This window comes from Saccopteryx leptura, chromosome 5 (assembly GCF_036850995.1).
Source record: "Saccopteryx leptura isolate mSacLep1 chromosome 5, mSacLep1_pri_phased_curated, whole genome shotgun sequence".
Lineage (NCBI taxonomy): Eukaryota > Metazoa > Chordata > Mammalia > Chiroptera > Emballonuridae > Saccopteryx > Saccopteryx leptura.
In genome coordinates, this window is record NC_089507.1 from 136,668,799 (window position 1) to 136,689,122 (window position 20,324).

Genomic DNA, 20,324 nt, shown 5'->3' on the forward strand with positions numbered 1-20,324 from the left:
CGTCATCAGACACAGATGAGGACAAGCTAATGGACGGGAGTTTTGACAGTGATTAGGAGTTGTATGAATTTTATGATGAATAAAACTTGAGTTCAATAACTTATGTGACACATTTTCTTTTCAAAGTTCAGGCCCCCAAGTTAAGATGTGTCATACATGGGGAAATACAGTATATGCAAGTGACTAGAGAAGTGAGTTGGGAAGACAGGGGCATAAAGATATGAGTGTGATGAGGAACAATGAAACAGCTGTGGTATCAATGGGCTCCAAAAATTAGCGAAATCGGGGCACCAGAGCAGAGAAGAATGGCCAGAGTGGCCACTTAGAGAAACAAAAATAAATCCTTGTTTTCCCATTTCAAAGTGGACTGGTAGCAAGTTCACCAGAGGCTGAATTTAGAAATTGCTCACTGTTATTCATCACTTCCTTCTTATTCCTTCCTTAGCCACACACACCTGCTTACCATTTCATTTCACTGATACTGTGCTCCCAAAAGCCACCAATAATCTCCCACATACTGCCTCAGTTAACCTTCCTCTAATCACTGGGTAGACAGTAATTAGAGCGTCTCAAAGAGACTATGTCTTCTTTGATCCGAATATTTTAGGCAGTTCCTAGTCCAGTGCTATGCAAGATTGTAGCTGTTAAAAAAAAAGAAATACCTTCACCAAAACTTCAAGATAAGATACTGAGAGAATCAGGAAGTCACAAGAGATTTCAACTGCATACAGTCCTATAGGGAACCCTATACATATATAATATACTGCTCACAAAAATTTGGGGATATTTCAAAATGAATATGAAACTATAAGATATCCCCTAATTTTTGTGAGTGGTATATATAAAATGGCGATTTTGTCTATATCTCAAAGTTATGCTACAGTGTTTATTTTCAGAAATTTTTGATTTTAGAAAGATTTTCTAAAATGCTTTTCAAATTCCAATTCTAATTTTACCTCCTTTATCAAATATAAACAAACTGAGAATAACTCCAATCAGCAGCCGACCTCTCATTCTACAATTCATTTCCTGGTACAGAAGGAAACAGAGAAGGAAAGGCAATTCTGACCAACTTTAAACCATTTAGTCCCTAGTCCTCAGCTATGGCACCAGTTCCCTAGCCAAGTATAATGAAGAAAAGGGAAACTCTGGGTTACCAAAGAACGTGACAGGTTTACTATATAAATAAGACTTCTCCAAGTCCTTAAAAAGATATTATCTTTATTTGACTACAGCAAACTTTGTTGTTGTTTGTGAGAAAGGTTATTAAAACTTCATGGAATAGCTATGTTCAAAAGGTCTGAAATAGTGCTCTATCAGTCATAGGATACATGAGAGTCCCTTGTGAAACTTACAAATTACCTGGCCAGCAAGTCTAACTTAACAGACAGGTAGGCCCCAAGCAGCTGTGCTCTGTAGAGGCTCTGCATTAGAAAGCATTCCTGGATTGGTAACTACCTATCTAGAATGCAAATCGCTGATGACTGCTACCTTTCCTTTTCTCAAATACCTACCAGAAGTCCCATCAAATCTCCTAAAATTATTTCACCATTAATTTAATTACTTCTTGCAGTGATATACTGAGAGTCAAATTTTAATGACTTTCCCATTTATATGTAATATTGCACTCAAAATCAGAAAGGTGATTTTATGAAATAGAATAAAATAGGTTTTATTCCTCTGACAAACACAATTCATCAGTAACTAAGTAAAGGCAGAGATGGCCTTACCCGTTCCACGGCTGCATTATGATATGGGAGCTCCTCCTCACTGCAGAGAAAAAAAGTACATGTCAAAGAGTTGAAATCATAGCAAACTTTGAAAACATTATAAACCAATAGGTACATATTGTGATGACCATTTATTTGTCATCACAGAAGTTACAAAGCTCCTACTCCACCCAATTCTATACAAAACTATTAGCTCTCTGTAACCATTATGACCTCTATCTTTAAACTTCTAGACCTGTACTGCCCAATAAAGTAATCTCTAAGCACGTTTCAATTTAATTTTAAATGGAAATTAAAATTAAATAAAATTAAAAATTCAGTTAGTCTCACTAGCCACAGTTCAAGTGCAAGATAATTGTGCTGAAGGGGTGACCACTTGGGACAATATGGATATACAAAGAACATTTCCTCCAAAGCAAAAAGCTCTGCTGGACGATGCTGCTCTACGCTGGGAGTCATCAGTAACCTTTTCCTAGAAAGGTACATATTTAAATAATAAATATTTTATGCTTTGTGGACCATACAGTCTTTTTCATAAAAACTCTGATTTTGTATTGTGAAAGCAGGTACAGACAATATGTAAACTAAATGTGCTTCTGTTCCCATAAAACTTGTACAAAATAAGGAGGTGAGTTGGGTTTGGCTTGCAGGGCATAGTTCGCCATCCTCTACTCTAGATTACCACCTCCACTATCTAGGTCAAATCGTGACCTATAATAAATTAGTGTTTTAAAACATTTATGAATTTTAAAAAATTTCAACTTTTATTTAATAAGGAAATCTTCACTTGTGAAAACTTCAATGGGAATGATTTTTCTAACATACAGATAAAGATTAACTTTTCTGACAGTAATTTATGATGTCACTTCTAATATAAAATACTCTTGAGGCTCTTATATTCACTGTCAGGAACATAAAATAATGTGCTATCTGTAAGGTCGGTGGAAAATGGGAAAGGTCAGACCCACTAACTTTGGCTAGGACCGCCCACAACCAAGCACGCCAAAACTTCCCAGGAGTCCTTTGGAAAAAAGCGACCCTCTGCCAGCCAGTGAGATTTCACCACGTCATATTAGCCCAACCACCCTAGGGACCCTTTAAATATCTCCCACGCGGGTCACCACTTGCGACTTCCCTGGCCTCCATCTTTCCTCGGGGCCAGGGAACCTCGCCGGGCGGGATGCGCTCTGTACTCAATAAAGCCTTTTACTATTCCACACTTCGTGGCTCCGGCCCCTTCCTTTCTTCTCGGCAGGGAAAAATACCTTACACTATCCATAAGCAAAGTTATGTGCTTTGCGTTCCTATCTAGTAGTATTGATGTTTTAGCAATGATACATACACATTGTTGCTTTAGCTTCACCTGCGGCCAAATAACACCACTTTCCATAGTGCAACACATTCATATTCAAGAGTCCAGAATGTCAAAGGCACTCAATGCTACTCTGACAAGTCCTTAGGTGAACCATAAACCTATAGCAATGGAACTGACAAAAAATGTAATTGTTGAAAGAGATCTTACACAGTCCAAACTCTCATTACACAGATAAGGAAACTATCATTTTCACTTAGTCACACTTAGCCTAATGTAGAGATGTTCAGCATATCTAACCCAGTGAGTTCAAATTAAGATCAACAAGATCTTCAGATTGTGCAGGAGTATACGAAAAGGCTGAAAAACCAATTCTCAAGAAGACCAGAAGCTTTGAGGATTAAATATAAAGTCTGTTGTTGTTTTTTCTAATGTAAAGTGTCCACTCACCTTTAGAGAATGTGACCCCTTGATTTTTTTTATACTTTCCATTATGCTCTTAGTCTAAATTTCCCAGCTAATTTATAACCCTGATTACTGTGGTGTATTATGTATGAATAATACAGGATACAACTACTGGTTTAAAAGTGTATCTGTCCATTCTTCATTCCCTGGCAGAAAAGGGCTTGTCACACCACTGAAATGTACTTCCTAGGTGTAAGGCCAGGAGCCACCATCGTGGCCATTCACATGCAGGTTCCCATTGGATTCGGGCAGATGGTAAAGAAATGGCGGAGTCGGAGGATGGTGAGCCATTCTGTTTATTGGTCTCTCACCAAGACAGGCAAGCCACAAAAGAAGACAAGGAAAAGCAGAAATCCTGCTTTTCCCATAGAGGGCAAGGAATCAGGGAGGCCCCTGCAATGGTGACAGCAGGAACTGAGAGAGAGCAAGCTCCCGGTCTGCCCCACTTTATACTATAGAAATCAAAACCTTTTAATCCAATATACAAACAAGGAAGTCTCTGATACAAAGTCACTTATCTGAGGCATAATGGGATTCCTCATAAGAGTGCACCACCCACATCATACAACAGTCAAGGATGTGGGGAAAAGCTTAGTCTTAAAACTAGACCTCAGGCTATAACAACCCAGCCTGCTTACAGCCTGTCCCCCACACCCAATGCAAACTATAAGCAAGCAAATATATATATCAATTTACAAACTCATTTGACCAACACTAGGTAAAATGGTCAGCAGTTGTAAAGCCAGTATACAGGGCCACTATCACAGCAGCCTGGCCCATGCAGGTTCACATTGGATTCGGACAGTCGGTGTAAAGCCAGTGGCCAGGGCCACCATCATAGCAGCCGCCTGGCCCATTCAGGTTCGCATTGTATTCGGACAGTCGGTAAAGAAACAACAGAGCCAAAAACAGATGGGCCATCTTCTTTAATCCTAGCTTGCACCCGGTGGGCAAGTAAAAACACACACTGGGCTCCAAAACCCACTCACATTCAGTGCTCACAAAGCTACTGACTTATCCGAGTTTCCTAGAATCAAAGGTTTCTAGCTCACCAGACTTATTCACCTCTGTTCCCCATCTCCTTCCTTCTCCCTGCAGACACTCTGCACAAACTGGCTTCTCACTCAACACTCCGCCATCTTGGCTGCTTCTCCTGGCCTCCTCCACGTGGCCTTTCTCTGCTCTCTCCTCTCTGCTAATCTCAGGAACCAAGAGAGCAAGCTCCCGTTCTGCCCCTATTTTATAGTGTAGATTCATAACCTTTAATCCAATATACAAAATAGGGAAGTCTCTAATACAAAGACACTTATCTGGGGCATGATGGGATTGCACCACCCCACAGCAAAAAGGGTGGGAAAGGCTTAATCCCAAAACCAAGCCCCAGGCTACAAGGATTCTGCCTGCCCACAGCCCACCCCCAACACACATTAATAATCACCTGGGTGACGGCCTCCATGTGGGCAGAGCTATTTTTAACAAAGTGAGCATAATATATTTTATCTGCCCAACAGTTGGTAAAGAAACAGCGGAGTCAAAAACTGGTGGGCCATAGTCTTTAATCCTAGCTTGCACCCGGTGGGCAAGTAAAAACACACACTGGGCTCCAAAACCCACTCACATTCAGTGCTCACAAAGCTACTGACTTATCCAAGTTTCCGAGAATCAAAGGTTTCTAGCTCACCAGTCTCATTCACCTCTGTTCCCCATCTCCTTCCTTCTCCCTGCACAAACTGCACAAACTGGCTTCTCACTCAACACTCCGCCATCTTGGCTGCTTCTCCTGGCCTCTTCCACGTGGCCTTTCTCTGCTCTCCTCTCTGCTCTCTCCTCTAATATTAATCTCAGGAACCACGAGCAAGCTCCCGTTCTGCCCCCATTTTATAGTGTAGAAATTAAAACCTTTAATCCAATATACAAAATAGGGAAGTCTCCAATACAAAGTCACTTTCTGAGGCATGATAGGATTGTACCACCCCACATCAGAAGGGGTGAGAAAGGCTTAATCCCAAAACCAAGCCCCAGGCTACAATTATCCTGTCTGCCCACAGCCCGCTCCCAACACACATTAATATCACCTGGGCAACAGCTTACATGTGGGCAGCGCCATCTTTAACAAAGTGAGCATAATATATTTTATATGCCCAACAGCAGTGAAACCTGAAAATAATAACATCTGGCACCCTTTGTGCGCACCACAAATGGTATTTCTGGGGTGACTGGGCTGCCCTGGGCAAGGTCAACCTTTTTGTACAGCTGGTTTGAGCTGATCCTCACAACTGTTTATTAGAACATTCCTAACTGCAAATTAAGTGCTATCTATGGCTGCCTATCACAGGAGATCTTTCAAGTTGTGGGGTACATTCCTATTTACTAAACAAGATTGACAGACAGCTTAACCTTGATTCAGAGCCAAGTTTTGCACTTGTCTGTGGAATGATGCTGATCATCTGCTCAGACTACATGGCCTGTGTTTGGCAGATCTTACAGAATCAAGTGCTTTGTGAAATTCAAGATGGGAGAAAGCTGCAGGGGTGCACACAGCATGCTTCTCCACCTTAACCTCAAGTCATGCTGTTGAAACCCTGGGAGAGAGGAATGCCAGAATATACATACACAACCACAGTCAGACTCAGGCAAAATCCAGGAATCCACAAACTTGGTCTGAGAATTCCATTCAACCCAATAGTTTACACAATTTCCTTTTGCCCTGCTGCAACCCCACCAGGATCTGGTTGCCTATCCAGGCCCTAGCATGACCCCCAAACAGTTACTGAACTTCTACTATCAAAGCATTTATTAATGTGTGTTTTAAAATGTATCCATTTAAAAACTGAGACAATTGACATATAACAATGTATTAGTTTTAGGCTATAATATTGTTGGTCAAATAAGTTTGTAAATATGATAATATAGGTTTGCTCCCTTATATTTTGCTTTGGGTGTGAGGGACAGGCTGTAAGCAACGGTAGGGTTGTTATAAGACTAAGGCTTAGTTTTAAGACTAAGCCTTTCCCACCCTAAGTGACTTTGTATCAGAGACTTCCTTGTTTGTATATTGGTTTTGATTTCTGCACTATAAAGTGGGGCAGACAGGGACCTTGCTTTCTCTCAGTTCCTGAGATTAGCATTAGAGAGGAGAGCAGAGAAAGGCCACGTGGAGGAGAGGAGAAGCAGCCAAGATGGTGGAGTGCTGTAGGAGAAGCCAGTTTGTGCAGAGTTTGTGCAGAGAGAAGGAGATGGGGAACAGAGGTGAATAAGGTTGGTGAGGTAGAAACCTTTGATTCTAGAAAACTCGGATAAGTCAGTGGCTTTGGGAGCCCTGAATAGAAAGGAAAGTGTTTTCCCACTGTGTGTATTTCTTGCCCTCCAGGTGCAAGCTAGGATTAAAGGTAATGGCCCACCAGTTCTTGGCTCTGTTGTTTCATTACCATCTGTCCGAATCAAATGTAAATCTGAACGGGCCAGGTGGCTCTGATGGTGGCCATGGCTACTGGCTTTACAAACATAATGATTTGATACGTACATGTGTGTGTGCGCACGTGCACGTGTATTTTGCAAAATGATTATATTGAGTTTAGTTAATACCCATCATCAAATATGTTTACAGTTTTTATTTATTATTATTATTTTTTTTTTTTTTGTATTTTTCTGAACTAAGAAGCAGGGAGGCAGACTTCCACATGTGCCCGACCAGGATCCACCCAGCATGCCCACTAGGGAATGATGCTCTGACCATCTGGGACGTTGCTCCATTGAAACCAGAGCTATTGTAGCACCTGAGGTAGAGGCCATGGAGCCATCCTCAGCGTCCAAGCCAACTTTGCTCCAATGGAGCCTTGACTGCGGGAGGGGGAGAAATAGAGAGAAAGGAGAGGGGAAAGGGTGGAGAAGCAGATGGGTGCTTCTCCTGTGTGCTCTGGCCAGGAATTGAACTGGGACTTCTACATGCTGGGCCGTCGCTCTACTGCTGAGCCAACCGACCAGGGCTTTTACAGTGTTTTTAATTTTTTTCTTGTAACAAGAACTTTAAACATCTCTTCCCTTCAAATGTCCAATACAGCATGGTTAACTATAGTCACCTTGCTGTACATTTATACTTATTGACCATCTTTATCCACTGTCCCCAACCCTTACCCCTGCCTCTGGCAACCACCAATCTATTCTCTCTCTCTCTCTCTCTCTCTCTCTCTCTCTGAGTTTTTTGTTGTTTTTAAAGTTCCACATATAAGTGATATTATACAGTATTGGTCTTTCTCAGTCTGACTTATGTTCCTTAACATGATATAATGCCATAGAGCTATATATGAACATTTCTTTTCCATTCATCCATGGATGGACACTTAGGTTGCTTCCTTATTTAACTGTTATAAATACCACATTTCCCCATGTATAAGACGCACATTTCCCTGAAAAATATGGGGTCTAAAAACTGGGTGTGTCTTATATAGTGGTTGTAGATGTTTTTAATTGCATTTCCTGCTTTTTCGTGCTTGTTTTTGCGCTCATTGTTGAAGACAGTGATTCATCATCAGACGCAGATGAGGACAAGCCAATGGATGGCAGTTTTGACAGTGATGAGGAGTTGTATGAATTTTATGATAAATAAAACTTGAGTTCAATAGCTTTATGTAATACATTTTTTTTTAATTTCAGGCTCCAAAACTAAGGTGCCTCTTATACAAGGGAGCATCTTATACATGGGGAAATATGGTAATGCTTCAATAAACACAGGGTATATACAGCTTTTGAATTAATGTTTTGGATTTTTTTCAGATAAATTCTCAGAAGTAGAATTGCTGGATCATATGGTAGTTCGATTTTAATCTTTTGCAGAACCTTCATATTGTTTTCCATAATGGCTATACCAATTTACATTCCCACCAGTAGTATAGAAGGTTCCCTTTTCACATCCTCACCAATACTTGTTATCTCTTGTCCTTTTTATTCTAAACTGGTATGAGATGATCTCATTGTGATTTAGATTTGCATTTCCCCAATAATTAGTGCTACCGACCCCTTTTTCCTATACTTGTTGGCCACCTGGATGTCTTCTTTGGAAAAATGTCTATTCAGATCCTCTGTCCATTTTTTTAATCAAATTGTTTGTCTTTTTTTGCTATTGAGTTGTATGAGTTCTTTATATAGTTTGGGTATTAACCACTTATCAAACATACAATTTGCAAATGGTTTCTCCCATTTGGTAGGCTGCCTTTTCATTTTGTTGATGGTTTCCTTTGCTGTGTAGAAACTTTTTCATTTGAAATAGTCCTGCTTGTTTTCTGCTTTTGTTGCCTTTGCTTTTCATGTCAAATCCAAAAAACATCCTAACCAGGATCGATGTCAAGAAGTTTACTGCAGCCATTTTCTTCTAGGAATTCTATGGTTTCGGGTCTTATGTTCAGTCTTTAATCCATTTTCAGTGGACTTTTGTGTACAATGTAAGATAGTGGTCCGGTTTCATTCTTTTGTATGCAGATGTCCACTTTTCCTAATTCTATTTACACTTATTGAAGACACTATCCATTCCCCATTGTACATTCTTGCCTCCTTTGTTATAAATTAATTTGCCATATATATGTGGGTTTATTTCTGGGCTCTCTATTCTGTTACATTGATCTATATATCTGTTTTTATGTCAATACCATACTACTTTGATTACTATGGCTTTGTAATATAGTTTGAAATCAGAAAGTATAATGCTTCCAGCCTTGTTTTCTTGCTCAAACTTGCTTTGGTGATTCGGGGTCTTTTATGACTAACTTTTAGAATTATTTATTTTATTTCTATAGAACAAGCTATTGGAATTTTGATAGGGATGAATCTGAACCTGAACATCACTTTGGGTAGAATGGACATTTTAACAATATTAATTTTTCTAATCTACCAGTAGAATACCATTCCATTTATTTGTATTTTCTTCCATTTCTTCCAACAATATCTTATAGTTTTCAGAGTAAAGATCTATTAGTTAAATTGATTCCTAGGTACTTGATTTTTTTTATGCAATTATAAATGGAATGGTTCTCTTAATTTCTCTTTCTGATAGTTTGTTTTGGTATATAGAAACACAACTGATCTTTTTGTATACTGAGTTTGTATCCTGCACTACTGAATTTATTGATTAGTTCTAACAGTGTGTGTGTGTGTGTGTGTGTGTGTGTGTGTGTGTGTTTTATTTTGGTAGAGTTTGGGGTTTTCTATATATGAGATCATATTATCTACAGAGACAGTTTTATTTCTTCCCTTTTGATTCAGTTGCCTTTTATTTTCCCTTGCCTTTTTGCTCTGGCTAGGACTTCCAGTCCTATACTGAATACAAGTGGCAAGAGTGAACATCGTTGCCTTGTTTCTCATCCTAAAAGAAACGCTTTCAGTTTTTCCCCATTGAGAACAATCTTAGCTGTGGACTTGTCATATATGGCCTTTATTATGTTGAGATACATTTATTCTCTACCCATTCTGTTGAGAGTTTTGTCATGAATGGATGTTGAATTTTATAATAAGTCTTGAGACTTCACAGATGGATTATAGAGCTCAAGAATGTGGTCAAGTTTTCCTATGTGGGTTTTCTGGCATTTTTGCTCCAAACCTGAAACCTTTTATATAAAATTTGCTATATGCACAATACCCATTTCCAAAAATCTATTACTCCTCAAATTTCTATATTGGCATGCATTAATTTTCACAGCCTTTTAAGGAGAAAGTAGAGGAATGCTGCCTTAGCAAGAGCTACACACAATGTCTATAATACACATGTATAGCACTGCACTGGCCTCAGGCACAGGTGCTGGCATACTGAAAGAATACACTACTATTACTAAGTGAATGTATGAAAGGAAGGGAAATGCATCCCTGCATACACATATGCATCTTTATCCTGCCACCTAAATATTCTTCGAGTAGAAAAAAATAAAGGAAAAAAATCTGGGTAAGTGAATCAAAGCCGGTCCAGTGCCTATTTTTATAAATAACATTTCACTGGAATGCTGCCACACTCATTCATTTATGTCTTTTCTGTGGTTGTTTTTATGCTACAATGGTGGAGCTGAATAGCTGTGACAAAGAGACCATAAAGACAAAAATATTTATTATCTGGCTCTTTACAGAAAATGACTTGCCTCCTCTGCTTTAGAAAACAACCAAAGGTTTATCCTCTAAGAGAAAGAAGCACCTAGAAGCTGCTCAAAGAACACAGCAAGCCAACAGTAAGAATTGTGCCTCACAGAAATACAGTAGCAACAACATGGTCATCTCTGGAGAGATACAGACATTCACTGGATCTATTTTTCATCTCCTACTAAATTTGGAAATACTAATTATATGTGTCTGTAATTTTTCAATAGTGCAGATGGAGTATTTCTATTACTTGAGATAAACTTTCATTTAGAAAGTTACAACTTGTTATAATCAGTTAAACTAAATATACTGAATGACTAAATGTTATTTCTCTCTTTTTTTCTTTTTTTTTGTATTTTTCTGAAGTTGGAAACAGGGAGGCAGTCAGACAGACTCCCACATGCACCCAACTGGGACCCACCCAGCATGCCCACCAGGGGGCGATGCTCTGCCCATCTTGGGGCGTTGCTCTGCCGCAATCAGAGCCATTCTAACGCCTGAGGCAGAGGCCAGGCCAACTTTGCTCCAATAAGCCTTGGCTGCAGGAGGGGAAGAGAGAGACAGAGAGGAAGGAGAGGGGGAGGGGTGGAGAAGTAGATGGGCGCTTCTCCTGTGTGCCCTGGCCGGGAATCAAACCCGGGACTCCTGCACGCCAGGCCGACGCTCTATCACTGAGCCAACTGGCCAGGGCCTGTTATTTCTTTTTATAGAAAAATTTGTCTAAATTTAGATTTATTCCAGTCAAAATTATTAGATCAGTAGAAAGAGTTCTCAAGCCCTTGCCATCAAAACAGATCCTCTTTAAAAACAAAAACACCTTAATTATGGCTTTATAATATTTATATAGTCATAGTAAATTACAATTAGCTAAGTTTTATAAAAATACAAATTTTGATAAGTAGTTTAAAATCTTTATCTTTATTTTTCGTACAAATTCCTTCTAATTTTTCTATTTATAGCTTGTGACCTAAAAGCATTATCATTATCCAAATACCAAACATTCTTTGTTGAACAGAATAGTAGCACTGGCTATTTCTGACAAAAATGTTGAAAGTTCTCTAACTTCTTTAAATAAGCTCAATTCTCCATTTTCCAAAGGCAATGCAACCACAGGCATACAGGCTGGGGACAGCTCCTGTTTCTGTATACAGTACTTAACAAAGATAGTCCCGCTCCAGCATCAGTTCTCGTATTTACTGTGAAATCTGTTATAAAAACCAAGTTATTCCTGTACTGAATTTGATAATTACCATCATTCTTTCATAATAAGTAATTTAACTCGCTAAAACTATAATTAGATATGAAGTCAGCAGCCTTCAGAGAAGGCTATAAAGTTAATTTTTGCCATTGCACTGTATTGACATTGACACTTAAAACCTAATTTCAGTCTGACCAGGCGGTGGCACAGTGGATAGAGTGTTGGACTGGGATGCAGAGGACCCAGGTTCGAGACCCCGAGGTCGCCAGCTTGAGCGTTGGCTCATCTGGTTTGAGCAAGAACCCACTAGCTTGAACCCAATGTCACTGGCTCCAGCAAGGGGTTGCTCGGTCTGCTGAAGGCCCGTGGTCAAGGCACATATGAGAAAGCAATCAATGAACAACAAAGGTGTCACAAGGAAAAACTAATGATTGATGCTTCTCATCTCTCTCCGTTCCTGTCTGTCTGTCCTTATCTATCCCTCTCTCTGACTCTCTGTCCCTGCAAAAAATAAATAAATAAATAAATAAAATTTTAAAAACTTGCAAAGAACTAAGAGCAGAAATAAATGTTCTTTTGTCAAGGTGTGACAGGGAGCAGTATCTAAACACCTAGGCCATGTGACTTTATTCAATAGCACAAAAAACTTCAGTCTGCAGTGACAAGCAATAAAAGTCACCAGCAGCAACCTCTGAAGAAAGCATTTAACTGAAATTAGGCATTGTAACAAAAATCAATGACTGGTGAAATCTAATAAAGCCTAACATTACACGAAAATTCATTTCTCTGCTTCATTATTTTCATTTGTGCTGCCTTCCTTTGGACTTCATGATAGAGTAAATAAATAAAAAAGTAACTAGTGCCTGACCAGGCAGTGGCACAGTGGATAGAGCGTCGGACTGGGATGTGGGAGACCCAGGTTCGAGACCCCGACGTTGCCAGCTTGAGTGAGGGCTCATCTGGTTTGAGCAAAAATTCACCAGCTTGGACCCAAGGTCGCGCTGGCTCAAGCAAGGGGTTACTTGGTCTGCTGAAGACCCGCGGTCAAAGCACATATGATAAAGCAATCAATGAACAACTAAGGTGGCACAATGCGCAACGAAAATCTAATGATTGATGCTTCTCATCTCTCCATTCCTGTCTGTCTGTCCCTGTCTATCCCTCACTCTGACCCTCTCTCTGTCTCTGTAAAAAAAAAAAAAAGTAACTAGTGCCTGACCAGGCGGTGGCACAGTGGATAGAGTGTTGGACTGGGACGCAGAGAACCCAGGTTCGAAACCCCGAGGCCACCAGCTTGAGCACAGGCTCAGCAGCTTGAGCGAGGGGTAGCTGGCTGAGCGTGGGATCATAGATGTGACCCTATGGTCTCTGGCAAGGGGTAACTTGCTCTGCTGTAGCCCCCGCCCACCCCCCATGCCCCCTGTCAAGGCACATATGAGAAATCAATCAATGAACAACTAAGGAGCTGCAACGAAGAACTGATGCTTCTCATCTCCCTTCCTGTCTGTCTGTCCCTATCCATTCCTCTCTCTGACTTTCGCCCTGTGTCTGTTAAAAAAAGTAACTAGTGTGATAGTATGGGAACTGGTATCCCAACAAAGTTGGCTTTGTTTTTAAAAAATGGTAAGCTTGGCTATCTGAGCATCCCTCAGTACATGTGGTCACTTCAAACAGTATTACTCTCTTAGGTCCTCTCCCCGTTCCCCTTCTTCTTTCTAGGCATTTCAAAGCCTTCTACTGTGTTTCTCTCATTAAAAACACAGGGGAGCAGCAGCAGGTGGTATATGGTATAAAGCAGATGTTCCGAACACCAGCTCGGTTACAGGACTGCCAAGGTCCACATCCCACATCTGACACCTACTGTCAGCACAATGTTGGCAAGCTGCAGGACCACTTTGCACTTCATTTTCCTCTAAAAAAAAACTATTAAAAACAAAAGAGTACCTTTTTCAGAGTTTTTGAGAGGAATAAATGAGTTAATCCATGTAAAGAGCATAAAGCCATGTAAAGAGTCACACAGTGCTCAATAAGTATGAACGAATATGCTCAAGATAAACTTTTCACTGTGCCAATGGACCTCAGCACAGAGGGTGAGAAACAGACACAAAATGACTGAGTGGGAGCTTTAGACTGCCGAGGACAGGCTGCCCTCGAGCCAGAAGCTCGCTCACACTGTTTCATCAATGAAGAAGGAGAATTTAGGTAATAACTAGGCCCTTTTGTAATGCATGGATTTTTCATGTGTATTCTGTATTACATTAGACCATTTTGTGATTAAAGCATCTGTTAGAGTGATTCACTTCCATCAGAAACATGGAGAGGTCCAAATCAGATGAGTTGTATTCAACCTGCTGAAGCAAGATCTGAGCTAGACCCCCAGAAACCTATTTTTAACAAACAAACAGTTTGTAGCTAACTTTTATGTGCAGGAAAGTTTGGGATCCAATGATCTTGACCAGGGGTCCCCAAACTACGGCCCACGGGCCGCATGCGGCCCCCTGAGGCCATTTATCTGGCACCCACTGCTCTTCCAGAAGGGGCACCTCTTTCATTGGTGGTCAGTGAGAGGAGCACAGTATGTGGCGGCGCCACAAAGTGCGGCCTCGCTCACGTACAGTACTACTTTCAGTGACACGGGACGCACGCGTCACGGCTTCGGAAGCGCATCATATCACTTTGTTACGGCTAGCAGTGACAAATATGGAACCAGACATTGACCATCTCATTAGCCAAAAGCAGGCCCATAGTTCTCATTGAAATACTGGTCAGTTTGTTGATTTAAATTTACTTGTTCTTTATTTTAAATATTGTATTTATCCTCGTTTTGTTTTTTTACTCTAAAATAAGATATGTGCAGTGTGCACAGGGATTTGTTCATAGTTTTTTTTATAGTCCAACCCTCCAACGGTCTGAGGGACAGTGAACTGGCCCCCTGGGTAAAAAGTTTGGAGACCCCTGATCTTGACAGTGCTAAATGTTCACACTGTCCTTAAAACTTCACTCACCAACCTCAGGTTTACATATTAACTCACACAAATGTGTAATCATTTCCTGCCACATTTGTGGCCAAGTCTGATTTACTTTTTAAAAAAAGTGAAAGTTGGGGGGCTAATTTAAGAACAGTATTTTCATCATAGCTAAATACTGCTCTGTTAGTCTGTTAAAGTTCAAAGTCTTCTAATTAAAACTACTCAGAAGAATATTTCGGGCATGCTAATGTCATTAGGTATAATAAATAGCACCTTACATTTGTCCAGACTTTTATATAGCATTCTACTGTTTTCTGTCTTCAAAGCTTCCACTACACTGTAAGGTATGTACGGCAGTCCATGATTTCTGTTTTACACATGAGGCATGAAATGGTTAACTGAGTCAGCCAAGCCACAGAAAAGCATATATTCTCTAACTTCCAGAACTACTTCTGTTTGTCTGTTTGCTACTTTTACACTGAGAAAAACATTACACCACCAAATATTATCTAAATGCAAGAAACCTGAACAGAAAGAAAACACAAGTGCTGAGTACTATACATTACAGCTGTGTATACAAGAAATTGTATTTTTCCTTCAAAATTTAATCATATATCAGAAAATAAAAATTTCTGACTTTTGCTTATTTATAGTAAACAAGACCGAAAAATATACATTTGAACGAGAAGTGAATCACTGAACTGAATGGAACCAAAAACCACAGAAATGAAGAGAAGTCTCCAGCCCATGGGAATCTGGCTAAACAATGCCAGAAACAAACAGGCAGATTCACATTGTTTGCAGGATATTAAGAGTCAAAATCCTTTTAACCACTTTATTTTACAGTGGTCTAGACCTCTTTCAACTATTCATATAACATACTCAAGATAAATGGAATTAATTTTGAGAACCAATAACATGAACACAATTACAACTATAAGAAAGACAAATGGCATTTTCTTTTCATTGTTCAATTTTAGGCTGCATAACACCAAAGTTCTAATTACTAATTATTTTTAAAATGCATTTATATAAAAAGAAATGTTATATAACTATTTTTGAAATACAAATTGTTATTCATTTCAATTTAATTCTGCTGAATTATTAACACAATTCATTTATTGCACTAAGTATAATAAATACATATTAAAGATTGTATTCCTACAAAATAGTTTAATTTTAATCTTGGAGGTTAAAAATGCTAGAAATTTAATATCAAAAAGTACATGGGGGAGGGCATTAGGGAAAAGGGGACTAAAGGAGGACAAATATACTGTGACAGAAAATGATTTGACTTTGGGCGATGGGCACAGAACATAATCAACAGTTCAAATGCTATAGAAATGTTCACCTGAAACCTATGTACTCTTATCAATCAGTGTCACCCTATTAAATTTAATTTTCTAAATATAATTTTTTTAAAAGTATGTTGCAGAACAGTCTTGGAAATAAATAAAAACAATAAAACAGGTGTCAATAAATGCATTATAATAAAAAGGTTAGCTTTCAATCTATACAACTTACTGTAAAAATCCAAATCTATCCGTGACTTTGTAAACAAGATAATCAGCATCTTCCCAAGGTTCAATCTCTGCACCTTCTCGTCCCTATAATAGTGAATAAAGAAGGGTATTATTGGAAATCTATAAAACTGAATAATTTTTTAAATAAAAAGACCAAAAAAGAAGGGTTATTTGTATGTATTAACAGTAAGAGCTAGAAATGAGGCACTATCCACCTTTAGTTAACTTTAAAATATATATATTTTTGGCAATATAATCACTACTTTCTACTTATAAACATTGGGAGATACTATTATATCAGCAACAGCTGACATGTAGCTAAGCTTTGATCAGATTTGGGTTCCTTTCAGATTTGGGACGAAGGGGACAATGGAGGATAAGGAAGTCACACAAGAATGAACTGTCAAACTTTAAAGTTTTAGAGTGAGTATGTCTTAGAAAAAGAGTATTTCTTGTCTTTTCATCGTTCTCTTCTCAGAAGAGTGGACTATTAACCTTGTCACACAAGAATGAACTGTCAAACTTTAAAGTTTTAGAGTGAGTATGTCTTAGAAAAAGAGTATTTCTTGTCTTTTCATCGTTCTCTTCTCAGAAGAGTGGACTATTAACCTTGTCTCTCTACATCTTTACTTCACAGATACATCAGCCCTGAAACTATTCCTGCCACGATCAAAAACAATCTCCCAATGTTAAAACCAGTGGACACTCTTCAGTACTTATCTCATGGATTTTTTGGAAGAACTTAGCTGTGTTGCTTCCTCCCCACTCCTCAATCGCCATGACACGACCTCTCCATATTCTCTTCATCCCTTTGTAACTCTTCTTTTGATGGCTTTTTCACAGTCTTGCTTTAGCTGTTGGTGTGTCCAACTCTCTGTCCTCAGCCATTGCTCTCTTATTCTACCCTTGAGGCAGTTAACCAGCACTGTTAGTGCAAGAACCCCAAATGTAACTGGTCTGTACCAATCCCTCATATTTCAGACTCAATACCCAACTTTCTTTTGAACTCCTCCATCTGCATATACTTTATACTTGTCTGCTCATGTGTTCTCCTCCAAGTAAGCTGTGAGCACCTTGTGGGCAAAGACTGCTCTAACTCCTGTCTATAGCGTGAGTCCCCAGGGTCAGCACAATGCCAAGCCTGGTCACGAAATGTTACTTGCAGGGGAAAACAAAACAAACAACAACAAAATAACCACAGGCAAGCATGAATGAATGATAGTTCAACTGGTTTTAAATTAGTTAAGCAGTTAATTAAAGTAATTTGGTTTTTCATGGACTACACTAAAACCTAATCATAATAATGGGAAACTGTGTCTGACGTTCCAAATGCCCACTGAACGACAAACTCTGGGAATACAACCACTGAGATGAGCACTGCTGGTGTGTCTCCCTGGGACCAGGGCACAGTCCAGATAGCTTTCTCCAATTCCCTGCTTCTGCTATTGTCACAGATAACCAAAAATAACAGATATAAGGTTATATGCAAGTGATATAAATATGAAACAAGACATTTATAAATCACTGCTATGACTCACAGAACTCAAGACATAAGGTAATAATGAGACGTGTAAATCATCAACAATTGTGATTTCCTAAGGCATCAAAAACCAGATTCCGGCCTGACCTGTGGTGGCGCAGTGGATAAAGCGTCGACCTGGAAATGCTGAGGTCGCTGGTTTGAAACCCTGGGCTTGCCTGGTCAAGGCACATATGGGAGTTGATGCTTCCAGCTCCTCCCTCCCTTCTCTCTCTCTCTCTCTCCTCTCTCTGTCTCTCACTCTGTCTCTCCCTCTCCTCTCTAAAATGAATAAATAAAAAATTTTTTAAAAAACCAGATTCCATAACTAATTTAAGGATAAAATACTAATGGTGATTATAAATAAAAGTATAATTAAAATTTTCAGATCCAGGTTAAATTTTTTATTTTTTTATTTTTTTATTTTTTTTTGTATTTTTCTGAAGATGGAAACGGGGAGAGACAGCCAGACAGACTCCCGCATGTGCCCGACCGGGATCCACCCGGCACACCCACCAGGGGCGACGCTCTGCCCACCAGGGGGTGATGCTCTGCCCCTCCGGGGTATCGCTCTGCCGCGACCAGAGCCACTCTAGCACCTGGGGCAGAAGCCGAGGAGCCATCCCCAGCGCCCGGGCCATCTTTGCTCCAATGGAGCCTTGGCTGCGGGAGGGGAAGAGAGAGACAGAGAGGAAGGAGGGGGGGTGGAGAAGCAAATGGGCGCTTCTCCTGTGTGCCCTGGCCGGGAATCGAACCCGGGTCCCCCGCACGCCAGGCCGACGCTCTACCGCTGAGCCAACCGGCCAGGGCTCAGGTTAAATTTTTAATAGCACATATAAATTATGAATAAGATGGGTATTTAATTCTATATACTAACTTGTTAAATATTTTTTGAATACCTAGTATTAGGAACCATTTTAGGTATATAGGATACAAAAGTAAAGCAAACACAAGAAATTCTTACCCTCAGAGAGTTTACATTCTAGGAGTGAGAGCAGTCAACAAGCAAAGTAAGTATAATATATAGGACAGTGATGCAATAAGTGCTATGGTGAAAAGTAAGTAAGAGAAGGGGATAGAGAGTGCTGGCAGTGGGGGCAGGAAGTATTAAACAGTGTGGGCAGAGATTTCACTAAGGTAGCATCTGGGTAAAGATCTAAAGGGTAAGGCACTGAGGCACGAAGATATCCAGGATCTAGGTGCTCTAGGCATTAGAGCACAGCCTCTTTGCACAGCCAGTGCAAAGGCCCCAAGTCAGAAACAAACCTGGTGTGTTGGAAGAACAGCAAGAAATTAGAGAGGTTGGATCAGAGGGAAGAAAGGAGAGAACATTTGGAGATGGAGTCAGAGAAATAAGACAGGGGTCGGGAACCTTTTTGGCCGAGAGAGCCATGAACACCACATATTTTAAAATGTAATTCTATGAGAGCCATAAACGACCCATGTAGGTTATGCATTATTCAATAAAAATTTGGTGTTGTCCCAAAGGACAGCTGTGATTGGCTCCAGCTACCCTCAACCATGAACATGAGCAGTAGAAAATGAATGTATTGTAATACATGAGAATGTTTTATATTTTTAACATTATTATTATTTTTTATTAACGATTTGTCTGCAAGCCAGATGCAGCCATCAAAAAAGCCACATCTGGCAAATGAGCCATAGGTTCCCAACCCTTGAAATAAGATGACTCCAATAGTCACATAAAATAAACAAACTGGTTCTGTAATTTTAGCTCTCCAAAAAGCAAATCCATCTCTATATGTCCGTGCGTGTGTGTGCGTGTGCGTGTGCGTGTGTGTGTATACAACAGAGACAGAGAGAGACAGAGAGAGGGACAGATACAGATAGACAGACAGAAAGGAAGAGAGATGAGAAGCATCAACTCTTCATTGTGGCACCTTAGTTGTTCATTGACTGCTTTCTCATATGTGCCTTGACTGAGGGGCTTCAGTAGACCGAGTGACCCCTTGCTCAAGCCAGCAACCTTGAGCTCAAGCTAGTGAGCTTTGCTCAAACCAGATGAGCCCATGCTCAAGCTGGCAACCTCAGGGTTTTGAACTTGAGTCCTCTGTGTCCCATTCCGACGCTCTACCCACTGCACCACCACCTGGTCAGGCTATATGTCTTTTTCTAATAAAACTTATTCAAAGAGCAAATATCAGTACTTACTCTGTCATATTTAGCAACTATTTCAGCTCGCTCCTGGGCAAGTTTGAGTGCTACATCCTGGTCTGAATCTGTGGAGAGATTAAATTTAGATAAACTGTTATTTAAAGAATCATAAAGTTAATAATTATAAAACTAAGACAAAACAGATACAAATAAAATAAATCCATACTGCCTAATTACAAAAATCAAATAAGCCTAAAAGAATGAATTAAATATCTGTAACTACAACCTTGAAAAATATCAATAGATATATACTTCTATATTATATATATAATATTCAAAAGAAAGTAACTTTGTTAACATAGCATTAACTTAGGGAA

The 20,324-nt window shown here is 39.7% G+C and overlaps 1 protein-coding gene across 2 annotated transcripts in view; it reads right to left on the reverse strand.

Moving 5' to 3' along the window:
- USP6NL (USP6 N-terminal like) overlaps window positions 1–20,324 on the reverse strand; it is a 245,819-nt gene that overhangs the window by 93,946 nt on the left and 131,549 nt on the right. For both annotated transcript variants that reach the window (XM_066385003.1, XM_066385004.1), the window contains exons 3-5: window positions 20,005–20,072; window positions 16,315–16,397; window positions 1,731–1,770 (exon numbers count right to left, since the gene is read on the reverse strand). In XM_066385003.1, coding sequence (XP_066241100.1) covers window positions 1,731–1,770; window positions 16,315–16,397; window positions 20,005–20,072 — 191 coding nt within the window. The remainder of the gene's footprint in view (window positions 1–1,730; window positions 1,771–16,314; window positions 16,398–20,004; window positions 20,073–20,324) is intronic.